The sequence below is a fragment of the Hyperolius riggenbachi genome, chromosome 8 (genome assembly GCF_040937935.1).
Source record: "Hyperolius riggenbachi isolate aHypRig1 chromosome 8, aHypRig1.pri, whole genome shotgun sequence".
NCBI classification, from domain to species: domain Eukaryota; kingdom Metazoa; phylum Chordata; class Amphibia; order Anura; family Hyperoliidae; genus Hyperolius; species Hyperolius riggenbachi.
Genome location: NC_090653.1, coordinates 281,680,631 through 281,705,809, shown reverse-complemented (window position 1 = coordinate 281,705,809; position 25,179 = coordinate 281,680,631). Strand labels below are relative to the sequence as shown.

Genomic DNA, 25,179 nt, shown 5'->3' with positions numbered 1-25,179 from the left:
AATTGGCCTTCCATTGTTTGTCCCGTATGTTATAGCAGAATTTTTCTCCATTAACTGCCTTTTCCATTTTTTGTCCTCCAAAAGTTGCTCTTCCAGTATTGGTCTACCTATAATTACCCTTCTAGTGCCCCCTCCCGCTACACACGCCACAATTCCCCCATTACTGTACTTCTTGATGTAAGGACCATTTAAAAGGTCACTGTCAGCTCATCTTCCAGTCACCAGAGGGCTTCAAGTGTGTCTGTGGGACTTCTGGGTTGAGATCTTCCATCATACTTCTAAAAGTCTCCCTCCTCTTGCCGCATCCTCTGCCTAGCAGCCAGGATCCACTCACTTAGAGATGTTTTCATTGTCTCCACCCTGCAGGCCTCCATTAGCTTAGCTACATACAAAAATACATGAAGGTAATTCTGCTGTCTCGCCCCAGAGTGGGAGGAGCATCATTCCATGAATCGCGTCTCCCCGCTCATATTATCAGATTGTTGTCCTACTGATTATTCTGGAATTTTCTAACCAATGGGTATAGCCACAGCCTGATTGGTCCATGGGTTTGGGGGGCGTGCGTGCAGGGTAGGTCGGCCACTCCTCTGCTGTCAGTAACCCCTCACAGCATTTTGGGCACTTCCTAGGTTGAGGAGGGGTGGAGATATGATCTGCGATGTGAATGTAAAGGTGGGCATTAAGGATACAATCCCCCAAACAATCGATTAGCCAGTTGGATTGTTAGGATCGATCATTCTGCCATGATAACAGTGGGAAAACTGCTAACCAATCCGATCAGATTAATAGAATCGATTTGTTTTTGTATCAATTCAATCAATCTGATTAAATTGGTCAAGGTTTTCCGCCCGTTAGCGGTTGTGTGGTTAACGGGCCACCTTAACACTCCCTGATAACAGACATGGTGAATGATATGCTAATGTTTTTGAGTTGATACTAATTTTAAGTATTATGCAAATATATTCAGCTTGGAATTGTGGTAACTGACTAAATTTCGATTGGCTCATTTCCAAGTTGCATTAAATTAACCTACCGTTTGCTTGAACTCAAAACAGCATTTATTAGCATCCCATTTCCCATCTCATAATGATTTGTGGGTGGAGCTAGACATTCTGGTTGCACTGATTGGCTCCCCAGAGTTTCTGAGAAACATAAAAGTGCCCATTAACGTTACTTCTCCAGAACGAGCAACCGTACGATCGATTAAACCAGGTGCCGTTGATGGTGCAGATTGACAACATACAATTGCTCTACCAATCGTCCTGTCACACCGAATTTCGGAACGATTGTTTTTTCTTATAATTTTTCTCCTCCATTGGTGGTACATGTCATGTCACTGACTGTCCTCCAGAGGAGCTCACAATCTAATCCTGTCATAGTCTAATGTCCTACCATATTATTATTATGTATTTATAGAGCAGTGACATCTTCTGCAGCATCTTACAGAGTACATAGTAACGTCACTGACTGTCCTCAGAGGAGCTCACAGTCTAATCCTACCATAGCCATAGTCTAATGTCCTACCATATTATTATTATGTATTTATATAGCACTGACATCTTCCGCAGCACATTACAGAGTACAGTCATGTCACTGACTGTCCTCAAGAGGAGCTAACAATCTATTCCTACCGTAGTCCTATATCCACTGTATCTTGGAGCCAATTTTAGGGGGAAATAAAGTAACTTATCGGTTTGTGTTTAGGAATGTGGGAGGAAACCAGAGTGCTCGAAGGAAACCCATACAAACTCCATGCAGATAGTGCCCTGGCTGGAATTTGAACCGGGGACCCATCGCTGCAAGGCAAGAGTGCTATTCACTACACCACCGTGCTGTCCACAAGGATCGGCTCATACGGTCTATCGTTCGGGAGATTGTGCAGTCAGTGGGCACCTTTAGACTATATGGGCGGATTCTACTCATAAGGGGAATATGCACTGTGCAATTTTTCTGTTCAGCAGTGTGAGCTTCCTGGTAGAGAATTGGCATAACATTATTATTAGTTATCATTATCAGCTGCAGCCAATCAGATTTCAGTGAGATGGTTGCTGTCTGCTACAGCGCCCTGTCCTATTCAGTGGTATCAGCTGCAGCCAATCAGATTTCAGTGAGACGGTTGCTGTCTGCTACAGCGCCGTCCTATTCAGTGGTATCAGTTGCAGCCAATCAGATTTCAGTGAGACGGTTGCTGTCTGCTACAGCGCCGTCCTATTCAGTGGTATCAGTTGCAGCCAATCAGATTTCAGTGAGACTGTTTCCGTCAGCTTCAGCATCCTGTCCTATTCAGTGGTATCAGTTGCAGCCAATCAGATTTCAGTGAGATGGTTGCTGTCTGCTACAGCACCCTGTCCTATTCAGTGGTATCAGTTGCAGCCAATCAGATTTCAGTGAGACGGTTGCTGTCTGCTACAGCATCCTGTCCTATTCAGTGGTATCAGCTGCAGCCAATCAGATTTCAGTGAGACGGTTGCTGTCTGCTACAGCGCCCTGTCCTATTCAGTGGTATCAGCTGCAGCCAATCAGATTTCAGTGAGACGGTTTCCGTCGGCTTCAGCATCCTGTCCTATTCAGTGGTACCCGGCGGATGAGCGTGACTCCAGGGAAGGTGCATGGGAAGTGTCTCATCCCCTAATAAAATGTAATTATAGTGATCAGAGGAAGGATGAGGCAGGAATGCTGAACGCAAGCTACATTGTATTTAACAATTTAATTAGGAGAGAGCGGGGGACGGGGGCGGACGGCCTGTCTCTGTAATCACCACTTTTATCCCTAATTCCGCTCAGCATGTGGTGCAACTCTTTTAAACGAACACGGCGCGGCAGATTGGGAACGCCGCGGCTGGATGCGCCTACTTGTCGAGAGACGCCTTTGATCTGCCTAGGACTCTTCCCATAAACTCTTCCCCTCCCTGTTCCTGTTCCACAGATAATATTCATATCACAGCGGCATAGTGGCGAGAGAGACCCCCTCGGCTGATCTCCGCTCTTCAGACAAGTGTGGCATCTGCCATGTCATCTGCATAGTATTATCATTATCCTCGGTTTATCAAGTGTCAGCATACAATAAATAAGAGGGGAGGCGGAGTACAATTGTCCAGCTACAACAAGCACACAATATGACACGAGAAGAGAATAGGAGATTTTTTTTATCCAGCCTAAAGAGAACCCGACGTGTGAGAACTATAGAAGCTGCCATATTTATTTCCTTTTAAAGCAGATCCGAGATGAAAAACTAACCCTAACAAGTAACTTGTCTACATATCTTATCTAAAGTTTAGATAGTTTACACAGCAAATCTATCTGAATACAGCTTCAACAGTATATGATTATTTATTCCTGTAATACAATGAGGGCAGCCATGTTCTGTTGGTCACATTACACACAGGAAAGCTGATAGCATCTCCAGCTCTCAGCCTGTGACAAATTCACTCCCTTCCTTCCTCCCTCCTCCCCTCTGTCTCTGAAATCTCTGCTTGTAATCTCCTCCTCCCCCTGCCCAGACTGAGCTCCCATAAGCCCTTGCTACAGTGTCAAGCCTCTCTTGAAAAGCTGTGGGCGAGGCTTGTGTAGCTTGTAGGGAATTAAAATATTAAAACAAAACAAAAAAGTATTTGGCTTGAGGAATGCCCTATAAACTGAAAGGAACACAATTATGCAATGAGTAAAAGTTTATCTCGGATCCACTTTAAGCAATACCAGTTGTCTGGCTATCCTGCTGATCCTCTGCCTGTAATACATTTAGCCATAGCCCCTGAACAAGTATGCAGATCAGACGCTTGTTTCAGGTGGGTGGTGTTAGAAACTATATGTTTCTCTTGGCAACACACCTTTCTTCCGGCACCAGCGGCTCTCTAGTAAGAGCTGCAAACACTACTCATCACAGCACACAGCATAGGAGATAGACTTCTTGCGGCATCTTCCAAGTTCCAAAAGGTTTATTCAGTATACCAATATACAGATACAGTTCGTTATATCTTAGCCAAGCAGATTCTTCTTTAAGTCCATTTGCTTTACAAGCTCTTGACTAACTCTCCTCCTTAATGTTAGTCAGGTTATCTTCTTTCTATTCTAAGTTACATCTAAACTAAGTATATACAGCATACATTATATCAGCTTACATAAAGAAAAGTAGTTAGGGTTCCAGTCAGCAGATAGAGAGCATGAAAGTAAGAGTGGGCTCCGTTGGCCCATCCTGCCCTTTAATACTGACTAGGAAAGAGTTAAATGTGACCTCATCTGAGCCATCCCCCAAAACCGACTATTGGCTCAGACCCCTCGTGGTGTCATAATACCCACCTACTCAATTAATATTCTATGATCCCTTTCCCTTACATACAGGAATGTTCTGTTTATTAAATATTGGCCTCTGTTTTCCCCTTTGCAGTCTGAAAGTCTGTACATTTGAACAGATAGTGTCCCTGTCCTTCAGACGAGGACAATCTGCTTCTGGTAAAAGTCTTCATAATTTCTCTCTGAGAAATGATGCTTAAAGAGACCCTGTGCAAATCAAGCCTTTCAAATAACTGAGGCCTACATATAATACTTAAATTATAACAGGTGTTTCAGACACTACTTGCCTAAAGATCAGCAGGAGTGCCAAGCAACTGAAATTGACAGGAAATAAATATGGCAGCCTCCATATGCTACACACCCAGGGTTCCTTTGAAAGTAACCTTGAAGTGAGAGGGATATGAAGGCAGCCATGTTTATTTTCATTTAAGCAATGCCCATTACCAGGACGTTCTGCTGCTTTCTCAAATACTTAAATGTGCTTGACCCAAAGCGAGTATACAGAGAGGTACAGCTATAAATCTAGCTAAAATCTGGCCATGCTAATGGCTTCAAGTGTGTCGTTCAGACAAGACTGAGATCAGCAGGGCTGCCGGGCAACTGGTATTACTTAACAGGAAATCAATATGGCAGCCTCCTTATCCCTCTCACTATGGTGTCATACATACAATCCTTTTCCACAGCCAAACCCATTGTTCTTGATTGTCTCAGCTGGAAACAAAGTGTATACAAGGTGGGTGTGTCCTAATACGGGTACCCTCTATCCTTAGCCATCGTGGGGGGGTCTCGGTCCACCAACCACTATTGTTCCTGCAACAGATCGCTAGCCACTTCCCCTCCTCCTCCTCTAGCCGAGCAGCATGTCTGTACACTGACAGACCAACATGGCAGATTTTTGTTAAATCAACGAGCATTCCAACAGTGCAGCTGGTTTACTGACATTAATGTCAAATGATGTAGCACCGTGTTCATTTCAAGCATCCAATCGGGTGCTTAGAAAGTAAGAACGCATGCACTGCTGGCCAGTTCCATTGCTCTATGAATCTGACAGATATCAGCCAAATCAATCTGCCAGTCTATGGCCAGCATGACAGGTTACTGCCTGGTACTGGAGAGCTATAGTGAGAATGATGCATGCCCTACCCCTCTCTCCAAGTGTGGCCTTCCTGGGCCCTCCACAGGGCCGCCATCGGAAATTTTGAGGCCCCTCACACATCATCAGGCGTGGGCCCCCCCTCCCTGGGCCCACCCACTGGTTTCTGTGCCCGCCCACTAGCCACCCCACCCCCGTGTCCATGCGCAAAATGCGCAGCGGCAAGAAATGTGCATGGCTCCGACACTGAAGAAGGCAGCATGCACAGCATGATGCGGCAAAAAGTGGGCATGACCATGGCATGTTGTGGGTGGAGCCAACTATAGGTGGTGCCCTGGTATAAGTAGCCTGGTATAGTTGCCCCCAGTATAGGTAGCCTGGTATGGGTGGTGCACCAGTATAAGTTAGCCAGGTGCAGGTGCCCCCAGTAGAGGTAGCAATCTATAGGCGCCCCAGGATAAGTAGCCAAGTATAGGTGGTGCCCCAGTATAGGTAGCTAGGTATAGGTGGTTCCAGCCTCAGTGTAGGTAGCCAGGTATAGGTGTTGGCACAGTACAGGTAGATATTGGTAGTGCCCCAGTATAGGTAGCTAGGTATAGGTGTTGGCCCAGTATAGGTAGCCTGTAGCCAGATATAGGTGGTGCACCAGTATAAAAAGTCTGCTGTAGCGTTTTCACTCATCTGCTCCCCATGTTTAAGCGCTGATGTCACTCTTCTCTCAGTGCTGGAATGCGGTGTGCTGGTTAATGAGCCACAGGCCCGCAGCCAGCACATGCGGCCCTTACATCGCTTTGGGAGAGGCCCAGGGCCCCCAGAAGTACTGGGCCCCTCACTGCAGTGTCTGTTATCCCCTCCTGATGGCTGCCCTGTGACCCCTGGGCCCCCCATAGTGAGCAGCGTGCACATACTTACCTCGCAGCGGCTCCACCCTCACCTCTTCACTCTGCAGTGTGTACCAGCAGCCCTACGTAAGGCTTGTCTGCGCATTTCAGAGTGAAGAGAAGAGAGAGCGGATCTGCGGTGATGTGCGCTGTGCTGCGGCTCTGCATAAAGGGAGACCGGGGAGTTTGACAGGCCCCTGGGCTCCCCAACCTTTGTGAGGGTAATTGTGTCACCTACGGTTCCTGAATCTGTATATCAACACCCCACTCGTTGCTAAAACTCTCAGGTTTTGGTGCATCTAGTAATGCTGCCCTATTCATGATATATATATCTGATTTCAGTAGTGGCAAACAATTTTCTCAAAGGTCTCATCTTCACATTATACAGTTAGTTTGGTTGAAAAAGGACATCTGTCCATCAACTTCAACAAAAAGGGAGAAAAAAAAGACTGTACTGAACCTGCAAATATCCCAGTTGATCCAGAGGAAAGCGCATATCCCAGTTGATCCAGAGGAAAGCTCATATCCCAGTTGATCCAGAGTAAGACACATATTCCAGTTGATCCAGAGGAGAGCGCATATCCCAGTTGATCCAGAGGAAAGCGCATATCCCAGTTGATCCAGAGGAAGACACATATCCCAGTTAATCCAGAGGAGAGCGCATATCCCAGTTGATCCAGAGGAAAGCACATATCCCAGTTGATCCAAAGTAAGACACATATCCCAGTTGATCCAGAGGAGAGCGCATATCCCAGTTGATCCAGAGGAAAGCACATATCCCAGTTGATCCAGAGTAAGACACATATCCCAGTTGATGCAGAGGAAAGCGCCTATCCCAGTTGATTCAGAGGAAAGCACATAACCCAGTTGATCCAGAGAATGGCACATATCCTATTTGATCCAGAGGAAAGCGTATATTCCAGTTTATCCAGAAGAAAGCGCATATCCCAGTTGGTCCAGAGGAGAGCGCATATCCCATTTGATCCAGAGTAAGACACATATCCCAGTTGATCCAGAGGAAGGCACATTTGCCAGTTGAGCCAGAGGTGGCAGATTTTCCCATCATTTACACTTCATGCCTTAGGTCCACCAGACTTTCTCCACCGGCCACCAGATAGCTCTGCATTCTAAGTTAGACTCCTCCTGAAGCAAAGACAGACTCTTCTGACTCTGCCTTATTACATTATATTGATTTTTGGTTATTTACCTGATACAATGGGTATCATGAACTTAAGTGTATGAAGAAAGCTCTTGTTACCCATAGCAAACAATCAGACCTTCCCTTGTAACCACAGAAGAGAGAATCTCATTGGTTGATATAGAGAACATGACCTACTTTCTCTCTACACTTTATATTTTGTTTGAGGGCCCCATTATGGTGGCACTTTGTTGTTTGACATGATAGAATTGGTTGGTCTAGGGCAACATTGACATCTTATCTCCCTCTGTTTATCTATCTCCCCGTAGTCTGATAGATTTCACCCGGTTACCCTCTCCAACACCTGAAAACAAGGACTTATTTTTTGTCACAAGGTCTGCTGGGGTTCAGCCATCGCCGGCACGGAGCTCTAGCTACTCGGAGGCCAACGAACCTGACGTGCAGATCACGAATGGCAGCAAGAGCCTGTCCATGGTGGACCTGCAGGACAATCGGGTATTGGACGTCGGTACCAACACATCAGGGATTGGAGACTCCATGAACGACAGTCAGACATCTTTTAGTCAATTACAGGCAATATGGACTGCGCGGACGCCACAGGGTAACATGATGACCATGACAACCACCCGAAGAACAGGCCAAACGCCAACCACCCCTAATGCGGACGCCACGCTGGGCAGACCGCAGCTCTTAGCACCTCTATCATTCCAGAACCCTGTATACCAAATGGCAGCAGGTTTGCCGGTGTCACCGCGGGGTTTGGGAGACTCTGGTTCTGAATGCCACAGTTCGCTCAGCTCCCATAGCAACAGTGAGGACATGGCAGGAAGTAAACATGGATTTATTAACCCTGGAGCTAGTGAGGAATTCAGTAGACGTTCTGGGGACATGTCACGTAGGCAATTATCACTGAATGACAAGGTGGGACAACCCACCATGCCACGACAGAACAGCTCGGGTCCTCAGAGGAGAATAGACCAACCCCCACCTCCTCCTCCACCGCCAATGACAAGAGGAAGGACGCCACCAACATTACTCAACACGGCACCCTACCCCAGGCCATCAAGCGGCAGTATGATGTCCTCATCGCCTGACTGGCCTGGCAGCGGAGCCAGAATGAGGCAGCAGTCCTCGTCTTCTAAGGGAGATAGTCCAGAGATGAAGCAGAGGACGGTGCATAAGCAGGTAAAGGCTTTTATTTTTAGTAAAACTGTTGATATCTTATTGGCATCTACAGAAGCCCCCATATGTGTGTTTTCTCTGATATACAAGAGTACCTGTCTATGACTATAGCTTTACCAAAATATACGTTGTTGTGACTTCTGTGGCTTTGTAGCTGTTAAATAACTGCATGTTTCACAATGCTATAGAATTCAATGTCTAAGCTTTTTGTCCAGACCGGCTGTGAAATCTTAAGGTGGCCACTAACTGTCCAATTTCTAGCGAAAAATCGTTTGAGCGATTAGAAATTCTGATCGGATTGGTTGTAAATAACCTCCATTGATGGACACAATCGATTACGAACGAGTGAAAAAATTTTTGTCCGAATGAATTTTCGTCTAACCAAAATTTGGATTTTCTTGTTGGTTGTGATAGATAGGAAGCAAAGATTGGTTCATTGATGGTGCAGTGAACGATGTATTACAATATTTCACTTCCGATCAGAATTTCTGATCGCTCAAACGATTTTTCGCTAGAAATTGGATCATTAGTGGCCACCTTTAGTCATTCATCAACCTGAAGGTCTGTTTCCATGACATTACAATAGTTTATGTTTTCCTCTGGAGCTCTGCAACAGACTGAAGGGCATGCTGGGAATTGTAGGCCCTCAGAACCTGGGGACTTGGTGGTTCTCTAGAGATTGACAGCCCTAGTTCCCATGACAGGTAAGGAGTTACAGGTGTTTAGAAATAGGCTAGCCACTTACAGGATAGACCGAAAGTTGATACTCTCTAGTTGGTGGTTCTGGGATCAGGATTGTAGTTCTGTAACAGTTATTGTCCTAGGTTACTGGAACATGCCAGAGGATATGTATCTTGATCCTTTGATGGATCCGGCTACCAGGATGTGCCATGGGAGTAATATTTCTTCATGCACTGGTAGGTCTGGCTACCATAAGTTGCAGCGGCGCTAGGCTGAGACATAGACACTTGTTGCTGTATGCTCCATCCCCTATTGCCTGATGAAGCGGGGCCACACCTGCGAAATGCGTTGCCATGACCCTTTGGAGTGTATATATAAATACATTTGCTTGTTTATATAATATCAACCTGTTTTTGTCCACCACTGCCGCCCCCGTTTTTTTTGTTGTTGTTATTTTTAATATAGCTGCTTTTATCCTTTTGGCTCCTCTGTTCATTTCCACATAAGTTGCTGGACGTTATACCTCTTCATCCATTAGTGGATCCAGTCACAAGAACATACCGGAGGTTTTGCTCTACACAGGGCCGAGGCAGAGGCGAGATAGGCTCCAGCCTCAGGGCGCAGTGTAGGAGGGGCGCACAACTCACTCAGTCATAATTCCCCTATTGTGTTTGAAGCAGAGAGAAATAAGAAGGGGATACATGGCAGTGACTGCAAGGCAAATAAATAGAGATTAAGGGGTTGGGGGCCCTGGGGCGCCTCTTAGTCTAATAGCAATTAGTATGTGACGCCTGGGGTGGGAGAGGTTGGGGGGTGCACTTTGGTGTCTCAGCCTTGGCTGCTGGAGGATCTTATCTCAGCTCTGGCTCTACATCCAATGGCTGTTTAGCAGGATGTGACAGTGATTGTAGTTCATCATCCATTGATGTGTTTGGTCACAAGGAAGGACATACTAGAGGCACTAGTTCTTCATTCATTGACGGTTGTCACTCCCAGGGCATGCTGCGGGTTATAGCCCTTTATTAGTCAAGTTTGTGTCTATAAGATCTCATCAACTGAGCTTGTGTTAGATACATCAGGTTTTGGATTTGCTTGTCACAATAATGATCTTGTCAAGGTATCATGGAGAGAAAAAAGTGTAGAAATGCTGGCACTGCAGTGAATACTTATGAAAAAATGGGAGGGGGGGGGGAAGGAGGCGGCACAGTCACCACGACGGGCATGGAGGGTGTAAATACTCAGCGTGCTCAGGCAAAAATGGTGTCTGTATATAAAGAGGAGAAGAGACGCGCCGGCACTGCTATCATTACTTTTATTAATGGTTCCAAAAGAAGATAAGGCTAAAAGTTCACATAAATTGTAGAAAAAACACACATATCCAAAGTGGAGGTGGATCAGGTGCGGTGGGTGCAGAGGGAGAGGAGCCTGACGGCCGTTTCACGTTTCTGCGGAGGCAGCCGGTGCTTCTCTTCTCCTCTTTATACACAATAATGATCTAAAGCAAGAGTTGAACACATCAAAGCAGAACTTCACACATCTGTCAGCTAATCATATAGGTTTTTTTTCTTTGGTGATTCTTGTAGGGCCAAGAATATCTAGGTGAGAAGTAGGAAGAGACCGGGAGCCCAATGGTGCAGTATCGTCAGGTATAGGGAGGGTAAAATGATATAGATATATACCATATTTTTCGGACCATAAGACACTCTGGACTATAAGACGCACCTAGGTTTAGAGGACAGAAACCAGGAAAAAAAATACTAAACCTGGTGCGTCCATGGTGCAGGGGCATGTTGTGGATATTCTCCCCTCCCCAATTTATATGTCCCCTTTGTACCTTTAGTGTCTCTCTTGTAACCTCCACTGTCCCCATGTGGTCCTCTGTCCCCCTTTGTCCTCATCCATGCTCCTTGTGTCCTCTTAAATGCCCCTCATGTCCTCTAAAGTGTCCCCTGTGTCCTCTTATGTGCTCAAGTCCCCCTGTGTCCTTTAAAGTGCTCCCCTGTGTCCTCCAAAGTGACTCCCTGGGTCCTCCAAACCCCCTAGTTCCATTCCTATTGGTAGGTCTGGCTACCAGGAAAGTCTTGGAGTTGTAGTTCTTCATTGGTGTGTCTTACTTACAGAGCATGCTTAAAGGCTACAGTCCTTTGTGCATTGGTGGGTTCTGCTACCAGGACATGAGGAGGGACATAGTTCTTCATCCATTGGTGGGTCTGACTACCAGGACAGGAGGAGGGACACAGTTCTTCATCCAGTGGTGGGTCTGACTACCAGGACAGTAGGAGGGACACAGTTCTTCATCCATTGGTGGGTCTGACTACCAGGACAGGAGGAGGGACACAGTTCTTCATCCATTGGTGGGTCTGACTACCAGGACAGTAGGAGGGACACAGTTCTTCATCCATTGTGGGTCTGACTACCAGGACAGGAGGAGGGACACAGTTCTTCATCCATTGGTGGGTCTGACTACCAGGACAGGAGGAGGGACATAGTTCTTCATCCATTGGTGGGTATGACTACCAGGACAGGAGGAGGGACACAGTTCTTCATCCATTGGTTGGTCTGACTACCAGGACATGAGAAGGGGTATAGTTCTTCATCCATTGATGGGTCTGACTACCAGGACATGAGGAGGGACATAGTTCTTCATCCATTGGTGGGTCTGACTACCAGGACAGGAGGAGGGACACAGTTCTTCATCCATTGGTGGGTCTGACTACCAGAACAGGAGTAGGGACACAGTTCTTCGTCCATTGGTGGGTCTGACTACCAGGACAGGAGGAGGGACACAGTTCTTCATCCATTGGTGGGTCTGACTACCAGGACGTGAGGAGGGGTATAGTTCTTCATCCATTGATGGGTCTGACTACCAGGACATGAGGAGGGACATAGTTCTTCATCCATTGGTGGGTCTGACTACCAGGACAGGAGGAGGGACATAGTTCTTCATCCATTGGTGGGTCTGACTACCAGGACATGAGGAGGGACATAGTTCTTCATCCATTGGTGGGTCTGGCTACCAGGACATGAGGAGGGACATAGTTCTTCATCCATTGGTGGGTCTGACTACCAGGACAGGAGGAGGGACATAGTTCTTCATCCATTGGTGGGTCTGACTACCAGGACATGAGGAGGGACATAGTTCTTCATCCATTGGTGGGTCTGACTACCAGGACAGGAGGAGGGACACAGTTCTTCATCCATTGGTGGGTCTGGCTACCAGGACATGAGGAGGGACATAGTTCTTCATCCATTGGTGGGTCTGGCTACCAGGACATGAGAAAGGGTATAGTTCTTCAACCATTGGTGGGTCTGACTACCAGGACAGGAGGAGGGACACAGTTCTTCATCCATTGGTGGGTCTGACTACCAGGACAGGAGGAGGGACACAGTTCTTCATCCATTGGTGGATCTGACTACCAGGACATGAGAAGGGGTATAGTTCTTCATCCATTGATGGGTCTGACTACCAGGACATGAGGAGGGACATAGTTCTTCATCCATTGGTGGGTCTGACTACCAGGATAGGAGGAGGGACATAGTTCTTCATCCATTGGTGGGTCTGACTACCAGGACATGAGGAGGGATATAGTTCTTCATCCATTGGTAGGTCTGGCTACCAGGACATGAGAAGGGGTATAGTTCTTCATCCATTGTTGGGTCTGGCTACCAGGACATGAGGAGGGGCATAGTTCTTCATCCATTGGTGGGTTTGACTACCAGGACATGAGGAGGGGCATAGTTCTTGATCCATTGGTGGGTCTGACTACTAGGACAGGAGGAGGGTCATAGTTCTTCATCCATTGTTGGGTCTGACTACCAGGGCGTGAGAATGGATTGTTCTTCATCCATTGGTGGGTCTGGCTACCAGGACGTTCCAGTGGTGATAGTTTTGGATATTGGTTAGGATAGTCTTCAATGTTTTTGCAGCAGGTCAGGAGTCACGCCAGCAGTTAGGTTAGTCCTTAACACTGAGCATGGGGGAAACCTCACATACACTTGGAGGGAGGGAGCAGTGGTGGCAGAACAATTTTCATGCTGAAATCTATTGGAAATCACTGCAGCACGTGGCCAGACAAATAGATCCCTCTCAGATTTGGTCAGAGAGGGATCTATCTAATGAACCATAAATCGGCTGGTGCATGGCCTGCTTAAAGGGAACCTAAACGGGGAAGGTTTGCGCTCTTTACGTATCTCCATATGAGGCTGGGGAAGCCCCCAGGTATGTATAAAAAACTGTTACAGTCATTAAGCTCTGGTTTCCTTTAAAAGGAACCATCCATATCCCTCTCAGTTTAGGTTCCCTTTAACGTTCACCGATCACCCTCCGTACTGCTTATTATAAGATAACAACGGAAGTGTAAAAGTCATTGTCTGAAATCTGCGAGGAGAATTAAGTTCGTAACAAGCTGTGTGTAATTGGGTCCATTTGAAGCGCAGTTCATCAGGTTACCATTTAAATTGCGTGACAGGTACAATGTCTTACTGAGAGGAGGAAGACCGCTGCTGGGATTGGCTGTGCGAGATGTGATCTCTGAGTCTGCTGCTGGGGAAAAACCTAACTAGGCTCCATTATCCTTTTACAATGAATTGCCATAAACATATATTCAGGTCCCACAAATGCTTTGGCTGTTTCACATTTCTAAAGAAGTTATCTTTCATTACAATTCGAAACAGGGATAAACTTTAGAGGAATGCACAGCACCTCACTGCAGGAAAGGCTGCAAAGTCAGTGGTATATAAATATATAATAATAGTATCTGCACTGGAATTTCTTAAAGGGATACTGTAGGGGGGTCGGGGGAAAATAAGCTGAACTTACCCGGGGCTTCTAATGGTCCCCCGCAGACATCTTGTGTTGGCGCAGCCACTCCCCAATGCTCCGGCCCCGCCTCCGGTTCACTTCTGGAATTTCTGACTTTAAAGTCAGAAAACCACTGCGCCTGCGTTGCCGTGTCCTCGCTCCCGCTGATGTCACCAGGAGTGTACTGCGCAGACACAGACCATACTGGGCCTGCGCTGTGCGCTCTTGGTGTCATCAGCGGGATCAAGGACACGGCAACGCAGGCGCAGTGGTTTTCTGACTTTAAAGTCAGAAATTCCAGAAGTGAACCGGAGGCGGGGCCGGAGCATCGGTGAGCGGCTGCGCGGGCACAGGATGTCTGCGGGGGACAATTAGAAGCCCCGGGTAAGTTCAGCTCATTTTCCCCCGACCCCCCCTACAGTATCCCTTTAAAGATGAGCTGTCAGCCATACTATCTCAGAAAAACAACATTATATATAGATATAGATAAATACTTTATGGATCAGCACTGTCCACATTTTGATTTTGGTGATTTTTCTATAGTAAAAAGACATTTTGACTGTGTCTATCTTGAAGCCAATCCTGACATAATTTTCTCCCTTACTCTGTGCATGCATTGCCCGCCCTCCTCCCAGTTTTTAGACACTCCCACCCTTCAGACACTCCCACCCAGTTCTGCAGTAGAAAGTGCATTGTCTCAGCATGAGAAATATTGGCCAATCAGAGAGGAGCAGAGGTGTGAAAACAGGAGGGAAAGAGGCTTCAGCCAAGCAGGCTGCATTAGTTTTGTCTGAGGGGAAAGTAAAGAAGAAAAAAAGAAAACCCAACATGCCCTGCAACTTCCTTTGTGCGGCAGATGTACCAAATAAGAGTCAGGGAAACTGGGGAATGATCTTTTATGGTGAAGGATTGCCTGGTTAGCATCCTTATTACTTGTTTACCAGATAAAAATAAAGAATTGATTTTATGCCGACAGTTACACTTTACGGTGCATGCACACCATTGATTAATGTCGGGAATCGGGACCTGGTCCCCTTGGGCGAAATCATTGGGCTGGGCTGCACAGACGCAAGTCAGCTGTGTGGCGGATGACGAGCTGTGTTGTTGTGCGGGGGGGGGGGGGGGGCAGAGAGACAACAATTTGCTATTTCACGTTTGCATTCCGTTTTTATATATCCGTTAGGGCTCTAGTGCATAGTTTAGTATCTATTTTGAATACACGGTGTGTATGTTTCCTCTGGTGGGCTCTGTACACCTCTGTTGGTAGTCATTCAGGTGTGGCCTGGTGTACGGATGCACTGCCATCTCTCCCCCATTTCCTAGCATAATAAAGGGTATCAGAAATAAACGTTCTAGCGGTCGTCCTAAGATCCTCATCTTGTAACAGGCCAAGCAGACAGTTTGGGGTCAGTGGTTACAGAACACCTGGGTTATAAACTCTTTAGGAGGTACTTCTATTGTTCCAACTGGACCAAATTCCAAGTGGAGAGTCCTTAGCAGAGGTCTTGCTCCACCTTAGCAATGATAAGAAGCTTGGACAGGTAGAGTGAAGTGATGCCGGCTATCTAGGAAAACTGAAGATACAAAGCTTTGGGGTCATCTCACAGCCTTATAGAGCTCAGCTACCCCCATGTAGATTGATCCACCAGCATACATGAAAGTGCAACAGAAGCTTCTTGATGCACCCTCCCAGTACCATAATTGTTATACAAACATTTATTAGGCCACCTCTGCTCCACGTTTTTTCTGTACGGAGAGACGCTTTTGGACAAGTGCCCCAGAAATCATAGCAATTGTATCATACAGAGATTACATCTCCATTGTTCTAGCTAGAACATGCAGGACATTGGTGGCTGTCCGCACTGTCATTACCTGCTCTGTAATTGTGTTGTGATGGGAGACAAATTCTTCTTCTGGCCAAACACCCTTTACCCTTGCGGAGTTCCGACATAGTTTTAATTGAGTAGCAGCCAGAATCAGGTATTGTCGATGAATCCTGCAAGACCTGCTATAAGAGGACCATTATCTGCCTCTTAATGGATTAAAGTGCCGTTTTATTTCTATTACAAGCTGTCAGAGCAGAAATGATAACTACATAGGTGAGGAACAGAGTGCTGTTGTCAGAGAAGCAGCCATTTGTCTGCCGCCTCAATTGGATTTCAAGGTCGTTCAAGCAGAAAGGAGAGAGAGAGCTCATGTCCCTCACACTAGATTTCCTCAGTGGCTTGCCTATATGGCATGCGGAAAAATCGTGTATACTGTATGGTGCTCAGAACACAAACCTACATGCGGCTTTAGCACTAAGCATGTTCTGAGCAGGTCCAGGGGTCGGGTCGTGCTGGGTGTGTTATGCTCCACTTATAGGTTGCTAAAGAATTATAATATAACCATGACCAGGGGTCGGGTTGTTTTGGGTGTGTTGTGCTCCATTTATAGGTTGCAAAAGAATTGTAATATGGCCATGTCTTGTATTATGGCCATGTCAAGCGGTCAGGTCATTTATGAGTTGTACTGTAATAGGATTGTAATACCATAAATGTCCAGTGGTCAGGTCAGGTTCATGTTGTGTAGTGTTCTATGTCTAAGTTGTAATAGAGTTGTATTATGGTCATGTCCACTTGACAGGTCATGTTGGAGTTGTAGAGTTCTATATGTATAAATTGTACTAGAAGAGTATTGGAGCTGTGCTGATTGTAATAAAACAGTAGCACTGTCATGTCAGTAGGTGATGTTGGAGATGCAGTTTTCTAGGTTTAAAGAGTAATATAATTCATCTATGGCCATGTCAAGCAGTTAGGTCATGTAATGTTTTATGTAGAATAGTATTATAGAGATAGGAAAAAGTCAAAGCACAGCAGCAATAGTTGGACCTAGCAGCCAGGGCTCCGAGCCAATCCCTGGGCTCCAATAGAGATACAGTACAAGAAAGTAGGGTTACCGCCATCCAGCGCGTGTAGATAGACCATGTCCACTCCCCTCCACTGCAATGAATCCCACACCGCCAGTCAGCTGACACTCCTACGTCTCCTTCAGCGGCGGGCCAGGATAACCCTTCTTTCTTGTACAGTATTATGGACGTGCCTAGTCGTCGGGTTATGTTGAAGGTGTGGTGTTCTATCTACAGATTATAATAAAAATGTATGTCCAGGAGGTTGGAGTTGAAGTTCTGTTGGAGATGTAGATTATGAAGGTCACGATGGAGGTGCGGTGTTCTGGAGTGCAACCAAATGATACGCGGGGTCACTGTGACCTGCTGCACTGCTGTGACATGAGGCGCCAGCAGTGACGTGTGCAGCCATAGTGACCAGGTCGTCCCTCAGTAAGCACATGTGGTTTTGGAGTGTAGCAGAACTGTGTTGTGTTGTAGATTGTGGTCAGATTTATGTTCAGTCAGGCCATGTTGGCGGTATAGTGGTCTATGCTCTACATATACAGTATTATTAAAGTGTAGGAGGTACCCTTTAAAAGGTGATGCTAAACTTAGGGGTACAGAAAAGATACGTACATCTCAATTAAATTACAAAATGCCTGATTGGCATTATAAAAAAAACGTAACTGCTTATTGCTTTCAATTATGTTTTTCCCAGTTAAGATTTTTGTCATTACTCTGAGTTAAAGCAGATCCGAGATGAAAAACTAACTATAACAAGTAACTTGTCTATATATCTTATCTAAAGTTTAGATAGTTTACGCAGCAAATCTAGCTGCAAACAGCTTCAACAGAATATGATTATTTCTTCCTGTGATACAATGACAGCAGCCATGTTGTTTGTAAACATTACACTCAAGCATGCTTATCTGCATCATCAGCACTCAGCCTGTGAAAAAAACCCGAATCCCCCTTCCTCCTCCCCTCTGCCTCTGAAATCCCTGGCTAGCAATACCTCCCCCTCCTCCTGCCCAGACTGAGCTCCCATGAGCCCTTGCTACTGTCTGAAAATGCCAAGGCACTCTGAAAAACTGTGGGCGAGGCTTGTTTAGTTTATAGACAATAAGAGTTTTAAAACAAAAACAAAAGAGTATTTGGCTTGAGGAATGCCCTATAAACAATAGGAAAGGAACACAATTGTGCAATGAGTTTTTCCTATTTTTTGTGCACCTCCCACACTCAAGTATTTTATAATTGCAGTACAATGGATGGCCCTTTGGCCGTAGGACACCTATAGGACGAAGTTTATTTTTTTTGAGTGTGGGCAACTGAGAAGATGCTTTCAAGGACTTGAGTAGAGACAGGCACAAGTCTCTAGAAGCGTGGTTACCCAATAGGTGGTTCTAATGTGTGGTGATAACCTAATAGGTGGTCTGAACACAGAGTATGTTTCTTACCATTGGTATCCCCTGTAATAGAATACTACACTCTAGCCTGGTTATCGCCTTTAACATACTCGGAGTCTGAAGATTCTACAGATGTAAGGAATAGGTACTATGGGCCTTTCCAGTAGCTGTATCTTCAGCTACTTTCTTAGGCTAACACTGCCCTTTCCAATGGCTCTATCTTGTTGGAAGCAGGGGCGTAACAATATCCCCTGCGACCCCTGCAACTGCTGGGGGGCCTGGGGCTGTGGGGGCCCACTAGTAATGTTTACCAGCCCCAGCACTTTTTTTCTCCTCCTATAATTGTGTGTCTCCTCCTGTAATGTTCTATGTGTAGAGTGTAGGCAGAATTGTACTATGGTCATGCCCAGCAGTAGTATCATGTGGAAGGTATTGTAGTCTATGCATAGAATTTAAAATAAATTATTATGGTGTCCATGGATCGGGGCACGCTGGGGGCTGGTGATCTCTGTATAGCATGCAACAGAATTGCATTATGGTTATGTCCAGTGGTCAGATCGTGTTGGAGGTCTAGCTATCTATGCCTAGATTGTAATGTGTATTACTATGTCTAAAGGTGTAAAATTGTATTACAAACCTGCCCTGTGGTTGGGTCATGTTAGTGGTATACCTTATTACAATTCTGGCCAGTGGTTGGGTCCAATTATACGTGTAACTTTTTATTACAAGTATGGCCTGTGGTTGGATCATGCAAGAGGTATAGTGTTCTTGTAAAGGAATCAGGGCCGGAGCTACCATAGAAAAAAATGGGCAATTGCCCCAGGGCCCCAGAGCCTGTAGGGGCCCCCAAGGTGTCCCTCCCCCATCTTAACTGTTGCTCCCCAGGGACTCTGCAGAGTCTGTTAAGTTGGCCGGTGATTGGGGGAGGGTCAGCAGCCAGCTCAGGGGCCCAGGAGGGAAATTTGGCTGCAACAAAGGGCCTCTGATGATGCTTTTTGGTCGGGGGGTGTCTGGGGGGGGGGGGGGGGGGAGGGGCAGGCTAATTTTGCCCTAGGGCCCAATTGTTACTTGAACCGGCCCTGAAAGGAATTGTAATGATGTCGGTTCTTGTTGGGGGATCTAGTGTCCTATGTACACCGTATAACAGAATTGAATTATGGTCATGTTGGATTCTAGCATCTTACGTCTTTATGGTGAGTAGCTATTAGGTTGAGCACCCATTATCATGACCACCCCGTCTTGCTTGAATTGAGACACCTACCCCGTTCTGTCTTTTCCAACGCGGGCCCATCACCGAACATCAATCACACTTGCAGGTCTTTTGTTTACAGCTATTGATTTATGAGTAATAAGTCTGCGAGTGTTGACATTAGGCAATGTAGCGTGCATCAGCATGTGTACTGTAGTGATCAATACTAATTTCGAGGACAGACTTCTGCCGAGCACTCAGGAACATGGCAATGCGCCTGAATGAGAATCAAAGGCTGCTCTAGCGGGCAAAATGAATCCGTAATTTTCTTTCCCCCGCTCTCTTATTAAAGCATTTTCTGTGGCCAAGTCGGTGTTTTCTACCTCTGATATCCACTTATTCTCTGAATGTTTCATCCTCCGCTTCTCTTTGATGAGAAACTAGGTGTTTAAGTTACGACCTTTCTTTCTGTGAGAGCAACTCAAGGATAATGCTTCAGTTGAAATTATTTTTCCATGCAGTGTTTGGTGCCTTCTAAATGTCCTTCAAGCATTCCCACCTATGAACCACGGAGGCTTCACATATTGTTGCAGATAAAAGTTGTAAATCTCATTGTATCGACTGGTGTCTAGGTGTGGTTAGAGCCCTCAGATTAAATAGTCAGTTGTAAAAGGTCACCTACATGATGGAGTCCAGAGTGCCCAAGATCTAGGGTTGTTCTTGTGTGTTATACATTCTTGTCCAAGTGTCCGACCACTTAGATCCAAGAAAATACCAATAACGTAATCACAAATGACACCACAGGTTGGAGGATGCCTGCTGGAATGTTGGGAATGTTCAGAAGAAATCCATCACAATTTTCCATTTTGGCTTGTCCAAGCTGTGAGGTGGATCTTTTGCTTTCTTCTTATAGGGGTGGACAATCTACCCATTGTTGGACATAACATAAGGAAAACTGCGTATGATGACGCACAGCTTAAAGTGGATCCGAGGTGAACTTTTACTCATTGCATAATTGTGTTCCTTTATAGTTTATAGGGCATTCCTCAAGCCAAATACTTTTTTTTTTTTTTTAATACTCTAATTCCCTATAAACTAAATAAGCCCCACCCACAGTTTTCAGAGAGCCTTGGCAATAGCAAGGGCTCATGGGAGCTCAGTCTGGGCAGGAGGAGGGGGAGGTGTTACTAGCCATTGATTTCAGAGGCAGAGGGGAGGAGGGAGGAGGAGGGGGATTAGGCTGATGGCTCAAGATACAGATAAGCCTGCCTCTTTGTAATGTTTACAAACAACATGGCTGCTGTCATCAGAGGCGGGACAAGGTCCTCCAGCACCCAAGGCTGAGACACCAAAGTGCGCCCCTCCATCCCTACCACCCCAGCCGTCACACACTGATTGCTATTACACTAAGAGGTGCCACAGGGCCCACAACCTCCCCAACACCTTAATATCTAGTTATCTGGCTTGCAGTCACTGCTATGTATCCCCTTTTCTTATTTCTTTCTGCTTCAAACACAATTAGGAATGACAGCTGAATGAATTGTGCGCCCCCTCCTACACTGCGCCCTGAGGCTGGAGCCTCTCCAGCCTATGCCTCGGCCCGGCCCTGGCTGTCATTGTATCACAGGAAGAAATAATCATATTCTATTAAAGCTGTTTGCAGCTAGATTTGCTGTGTAAACCATCTAAACTTTAGATAAAATATATAGACAAATTACTTGTTATAGTTTTTCATCTCGGATCCGCTTTAATACACACAAGTGCTTTTTTCTGATTAAGGGATTTGCACACCTCATGTCATACTTGTGTGTTATTAGGTTGTTCTTGCCTTCTATCAGAAAGACTAGCTTTAATCATTTTTGGGTCAAAGGAAGGTTGTTTGATTTGGGAATGAATCCCAACTTTAAATACGAACTTTAACCAAGGATTGAATTTCATTCCAATCAGTAGCGGATACCCTTTTCCCATGAGAAATCTTTACCTTTTCTTAAATACATCATCAGGGACATCTATGTGGCTAATATTGTGGTGAAACCCCACCCACAGTGTGATGTCATGACCATGGTCCTGACAGTTTATTGTCTGTGAATCTTGTTGCATCATGGGAGACGTCTTTTTCCTTCTGTGCATAGAATTTATATATTCTATAAATGAATATTGTCAAAAATAAACAATTTTATTCGTTCTGTTATTTTCACTACAGGTCCTCTTTAAATTACCAGCCTTCTTTTATTTATTATGCAAAGAGATTCAGTGGGGTAAGGATAGTGATTACTGCCCCTCCGTTTCCTCTGCTGCCCCACTAATCCCAGTATAAATCTGCCTCAAGAGTGCCATCCACAGGGGGCATAGAGTAGAAGCGAGCATGCAGGGAATGTGTATGGGTCCTGGCATGGACTGGCACCTCCTTCCTCCCAGCATCTCAGAGATACCATTGAATTCTGGGCACAGACCGATGACTGCCCCCCTTCCTGTTATAGTCGTGGGTTCTAAGCTTCAGACTGATCCAGATGCAGGTTTGATACCTTTGCATGTAATACACTCCTGTAGGGAGCAGTGGTGTAACTAGGGAGCTTGGGGCCCTGGTGCGAGTTCTACGTGGGGCCCCGATGCGAGTTCTACGTGGGGCCCCAAGCACTCTTCTGATATGGAGCCCCAAAACCTATCAAGGAGAGCTGCAGTGTCAGAGAAATGTAATCAGAGTAAGTAAATAGCTTGTTAAGGAGAAGCACTATTCAATGTACATGCAGAGATGTTCACGATCAGCAAAACACCACTAAAAGGATGGATGAAGGAGAACACCTAGTGAGCCCCTCTGGCCCAAGGGCCCCGGTGCAGTCACAACTCTGCATCCCCTATTGCTACACCACTAGTAGGGGAGTGATATATCTTGCACATTGCTGGGTGGGGCTTCTGACGGACAGAATAGATTTGTTTGGTCTGCAGTTATACCATAGACTGCTTTGGTCTGAAACTACATGAAAGATGGTATTGCTCTGGGTTTACATAGTTGATTGAGGCGGCATATGGTAGATTGCTTTGGTCTGAGGTTATACAATAGATTGGATTTGTCTGGGGTTAATTGATTTCTTTGGTCTGGGTACAATTATACTGTAGATTGCTTTTGGGCTGGAGTTATAAAGTAGATGAATTGGTCTGCAGTTATACTGTTGATTACTTTGGGCTGGTTTTACACAAAAAATTGCTTTGGTCTGGGGGTTATACTGTAGATATAACTGGGGTTACATGGTAGAGTGCATTGATTGGTCTGGGGTTATTAGGTTGATTGCTTTGGTGTGGGCCTGTTCAGTAGATTGCTTTGTTCTGGGAATACAGGTGAAACTTTAGATTAAAATGCAAGTGTTCATTTATTTCAATAACTAATATGTGAAAGAGGGTGTGTGTTATCCCAAGGGATTCAACAGACTTCCTAGAAAGACAGGAAAAAAAAACACATACTACACCTGTCAAGCGCTGATTAGTCTTAAGCTGGCCACTAATGGTCCAATTTCTAGCGAAAAATCGTTCGAGCGATCAGAAATTCTGATCGGACGAAAAATCGGTCACTACACCATCAACTAACCAATCATTGCTTCCTATCTATCACGACCAAGAAAATCCAAATTTTCGTTCGACGAAAATTCATTCGGGCGACATTTTTTTCACTCGTTCATAATCGATTGTGTCCACCAATGGAGATGATTTACAACCAATCCGATCAGAATTTCTGATCGCTCGAACGATTTTTCGCTAGAAATTTGACCGTTAGTGGCCAGCTTTAAAGGGGTTCTGTAGGGGCGTCCTGTGGATAAAAACCACCACTTACCTGGGGCTTCTATCAGCCCCCTGTAGCTGTTATGCCCCACGCCGTCCTCCTCCGATCACCGCAGTTGGACGGTGTGCCGCCCTAGACCGGGGCTGGCAGCAGGGAACGGTGGATCGGAGGAGGGCGGCGTGGGACATTACTGCTACAGGGGGCTGATAGAATCCCCGGGTAAGTGGTGGTTTTTATCCACAGGAAGTCCCTACAGAATCCCTTTAAAGGAAAGGTTCAGGGTAACGTGGAAAAAAATAAAAATCCATATCCACTTACCCTGGGCTTCCTCCAGCCCGTGGCAGGCAGGAGGTGCCCTCGCCACCGCTCCAGAGGCTCCCGGTCGTCTTCGGTGGCCGACCCGACCTGGCCAGGCCGGCTGCCAGGTCGGGCTCTTCTGCGCTCCAAGGCCGGGCTCTTCTGCGTCCCACGCGGGCGTGCTGACGTCATCGGACGTCCTCCGGGCTGTACTGAGCAGGTGCAGTAGTTCTGCGCCTGCGCAGTACAGCCCGGAGGACGTCCGATGACGTCAGCGCGCCCGCGTGGGATGCAGAAGAGCCCGGCCTTGGAGCGCAGAAGAGCCCGACCTGGCAGCCGGCCTGTCCAGGTCGGGTCGGCCACCGAAGACGACCGGAAGCCTCTGGAGCGGCGGCGAGGGCACCTCCTGCCTGCCACGGGCTGGAGGAAGCCCCGGGTAAGTGGATATGGATTTTTATTTTTTTCAACGTTTCCCTGAACCTTCCCTTTAAAGAGCAAATGAATACTTACAAGTGTGAGTTGCACGACTAGCAACCACAGTATGAAGACAGATGAGGAAATCCCGTCCTCACTCGGGTTCTTTAGTCATCAGATATGTGGGTCGCGCTCCAGAAAAAAGCAATAGTTCAGAAATTGAACACTAGACTAACACCCCCCTCCAAAAGCAGCTTGGGGGCTGTGACATTACAACTGGGAGGGAGAAGGCGCCTCAAAAAATAGCTGGTGGTGGATAAACAGTATATTTATATTATGTGACTAAAAATAGCGCTCCGAACTTACTGTCTACAGTATAGAGACACTGCTTTGTATTTGATCTGAGGAAGCGGACTGTGTTCCACGAAACACGTTATCATTGATAGTGCCTGTTGAATAATAAACCTTTTGTTTGAAACTGGCTTTGCCCCCTCCTTTGAGGTAAGCCATTTTTATTATTTATATTTTTTGCTATTTTTAGTCACAAAATATAGATATACCGTTCATCCACCACCAACTATTTTTGCGGGCGCTGCCTCCCTCCCAGATAATATGTGAAAGAGACTCATTACATGCAAAGGGAGATATTTCATGCATCTATTTGTTACAATTTTGAAGATTATGGCTCACAGCCTTAGAACCTCATAATCTCATTCCATTAGAATGCTTAGGGCCCGTTCAGATCAGAAATGCGGATGGCCATGCGTGCGGAACGCGTGCGGACCGCAACGCGTACGAACGCATGGCCATCCGCGTTTGTGTGCGTTGCGGGCTGATCCCATCACTGAAAAGTGAATGGGACAGCCGCACGTTTTTGCAAAATCTGCGTGCAGCATGCGTTCCCGGACCGCACAGGTCCGGAACGCATGCAGTGTGAACATCAGACATTGCACTCTATGCAATGTCTGATGTCGTGCGTTTTGGCCACCTGCACGCGTTTCCAAAACGCGGCTGGAAACGTGTGCAGTGTGAACGGGCCCTAAATGTTCAAAATGAAAATGTTCAATACTCTAGGCTCAAAGTGTCAGACTCTAATCAGCTAATTCATCCACAACACCTGCAGAGGGTTCCTATTTCATATAT

The 25,179-nt window shown here is 46.1% G+C and overlaps 1 protein-coding gene across 15 annotated transcripts in view; it reads left to right on the top strand.

Annotated features, from left to right (window-relative positions):
* The window catches only part of DAB2IP (DAB2 interacting protein), a 974,997-nt gene that overhangs the window by 883,539 nt on the left and 66,279 nt on the right, over window positions 1-25,179 (top strand). For 14 of the 15 annotated variants that reach the window (XM_068249028.1, XM_068249025.1, XM_068249024.1 and 11 more), the window contains one exon: window positions 7,731-8,607. In XM_068249028.1, the coding sequence (XP_068105129.1) occupies window positions 7,731-8,607 (877 nt within the window). The remainder of the gene's footprint in view (window positions 1-7,730; window positions 8,608-25,179) is intronic. The other variant, XM_068249026.1, reaches the window with a different exon arrangement.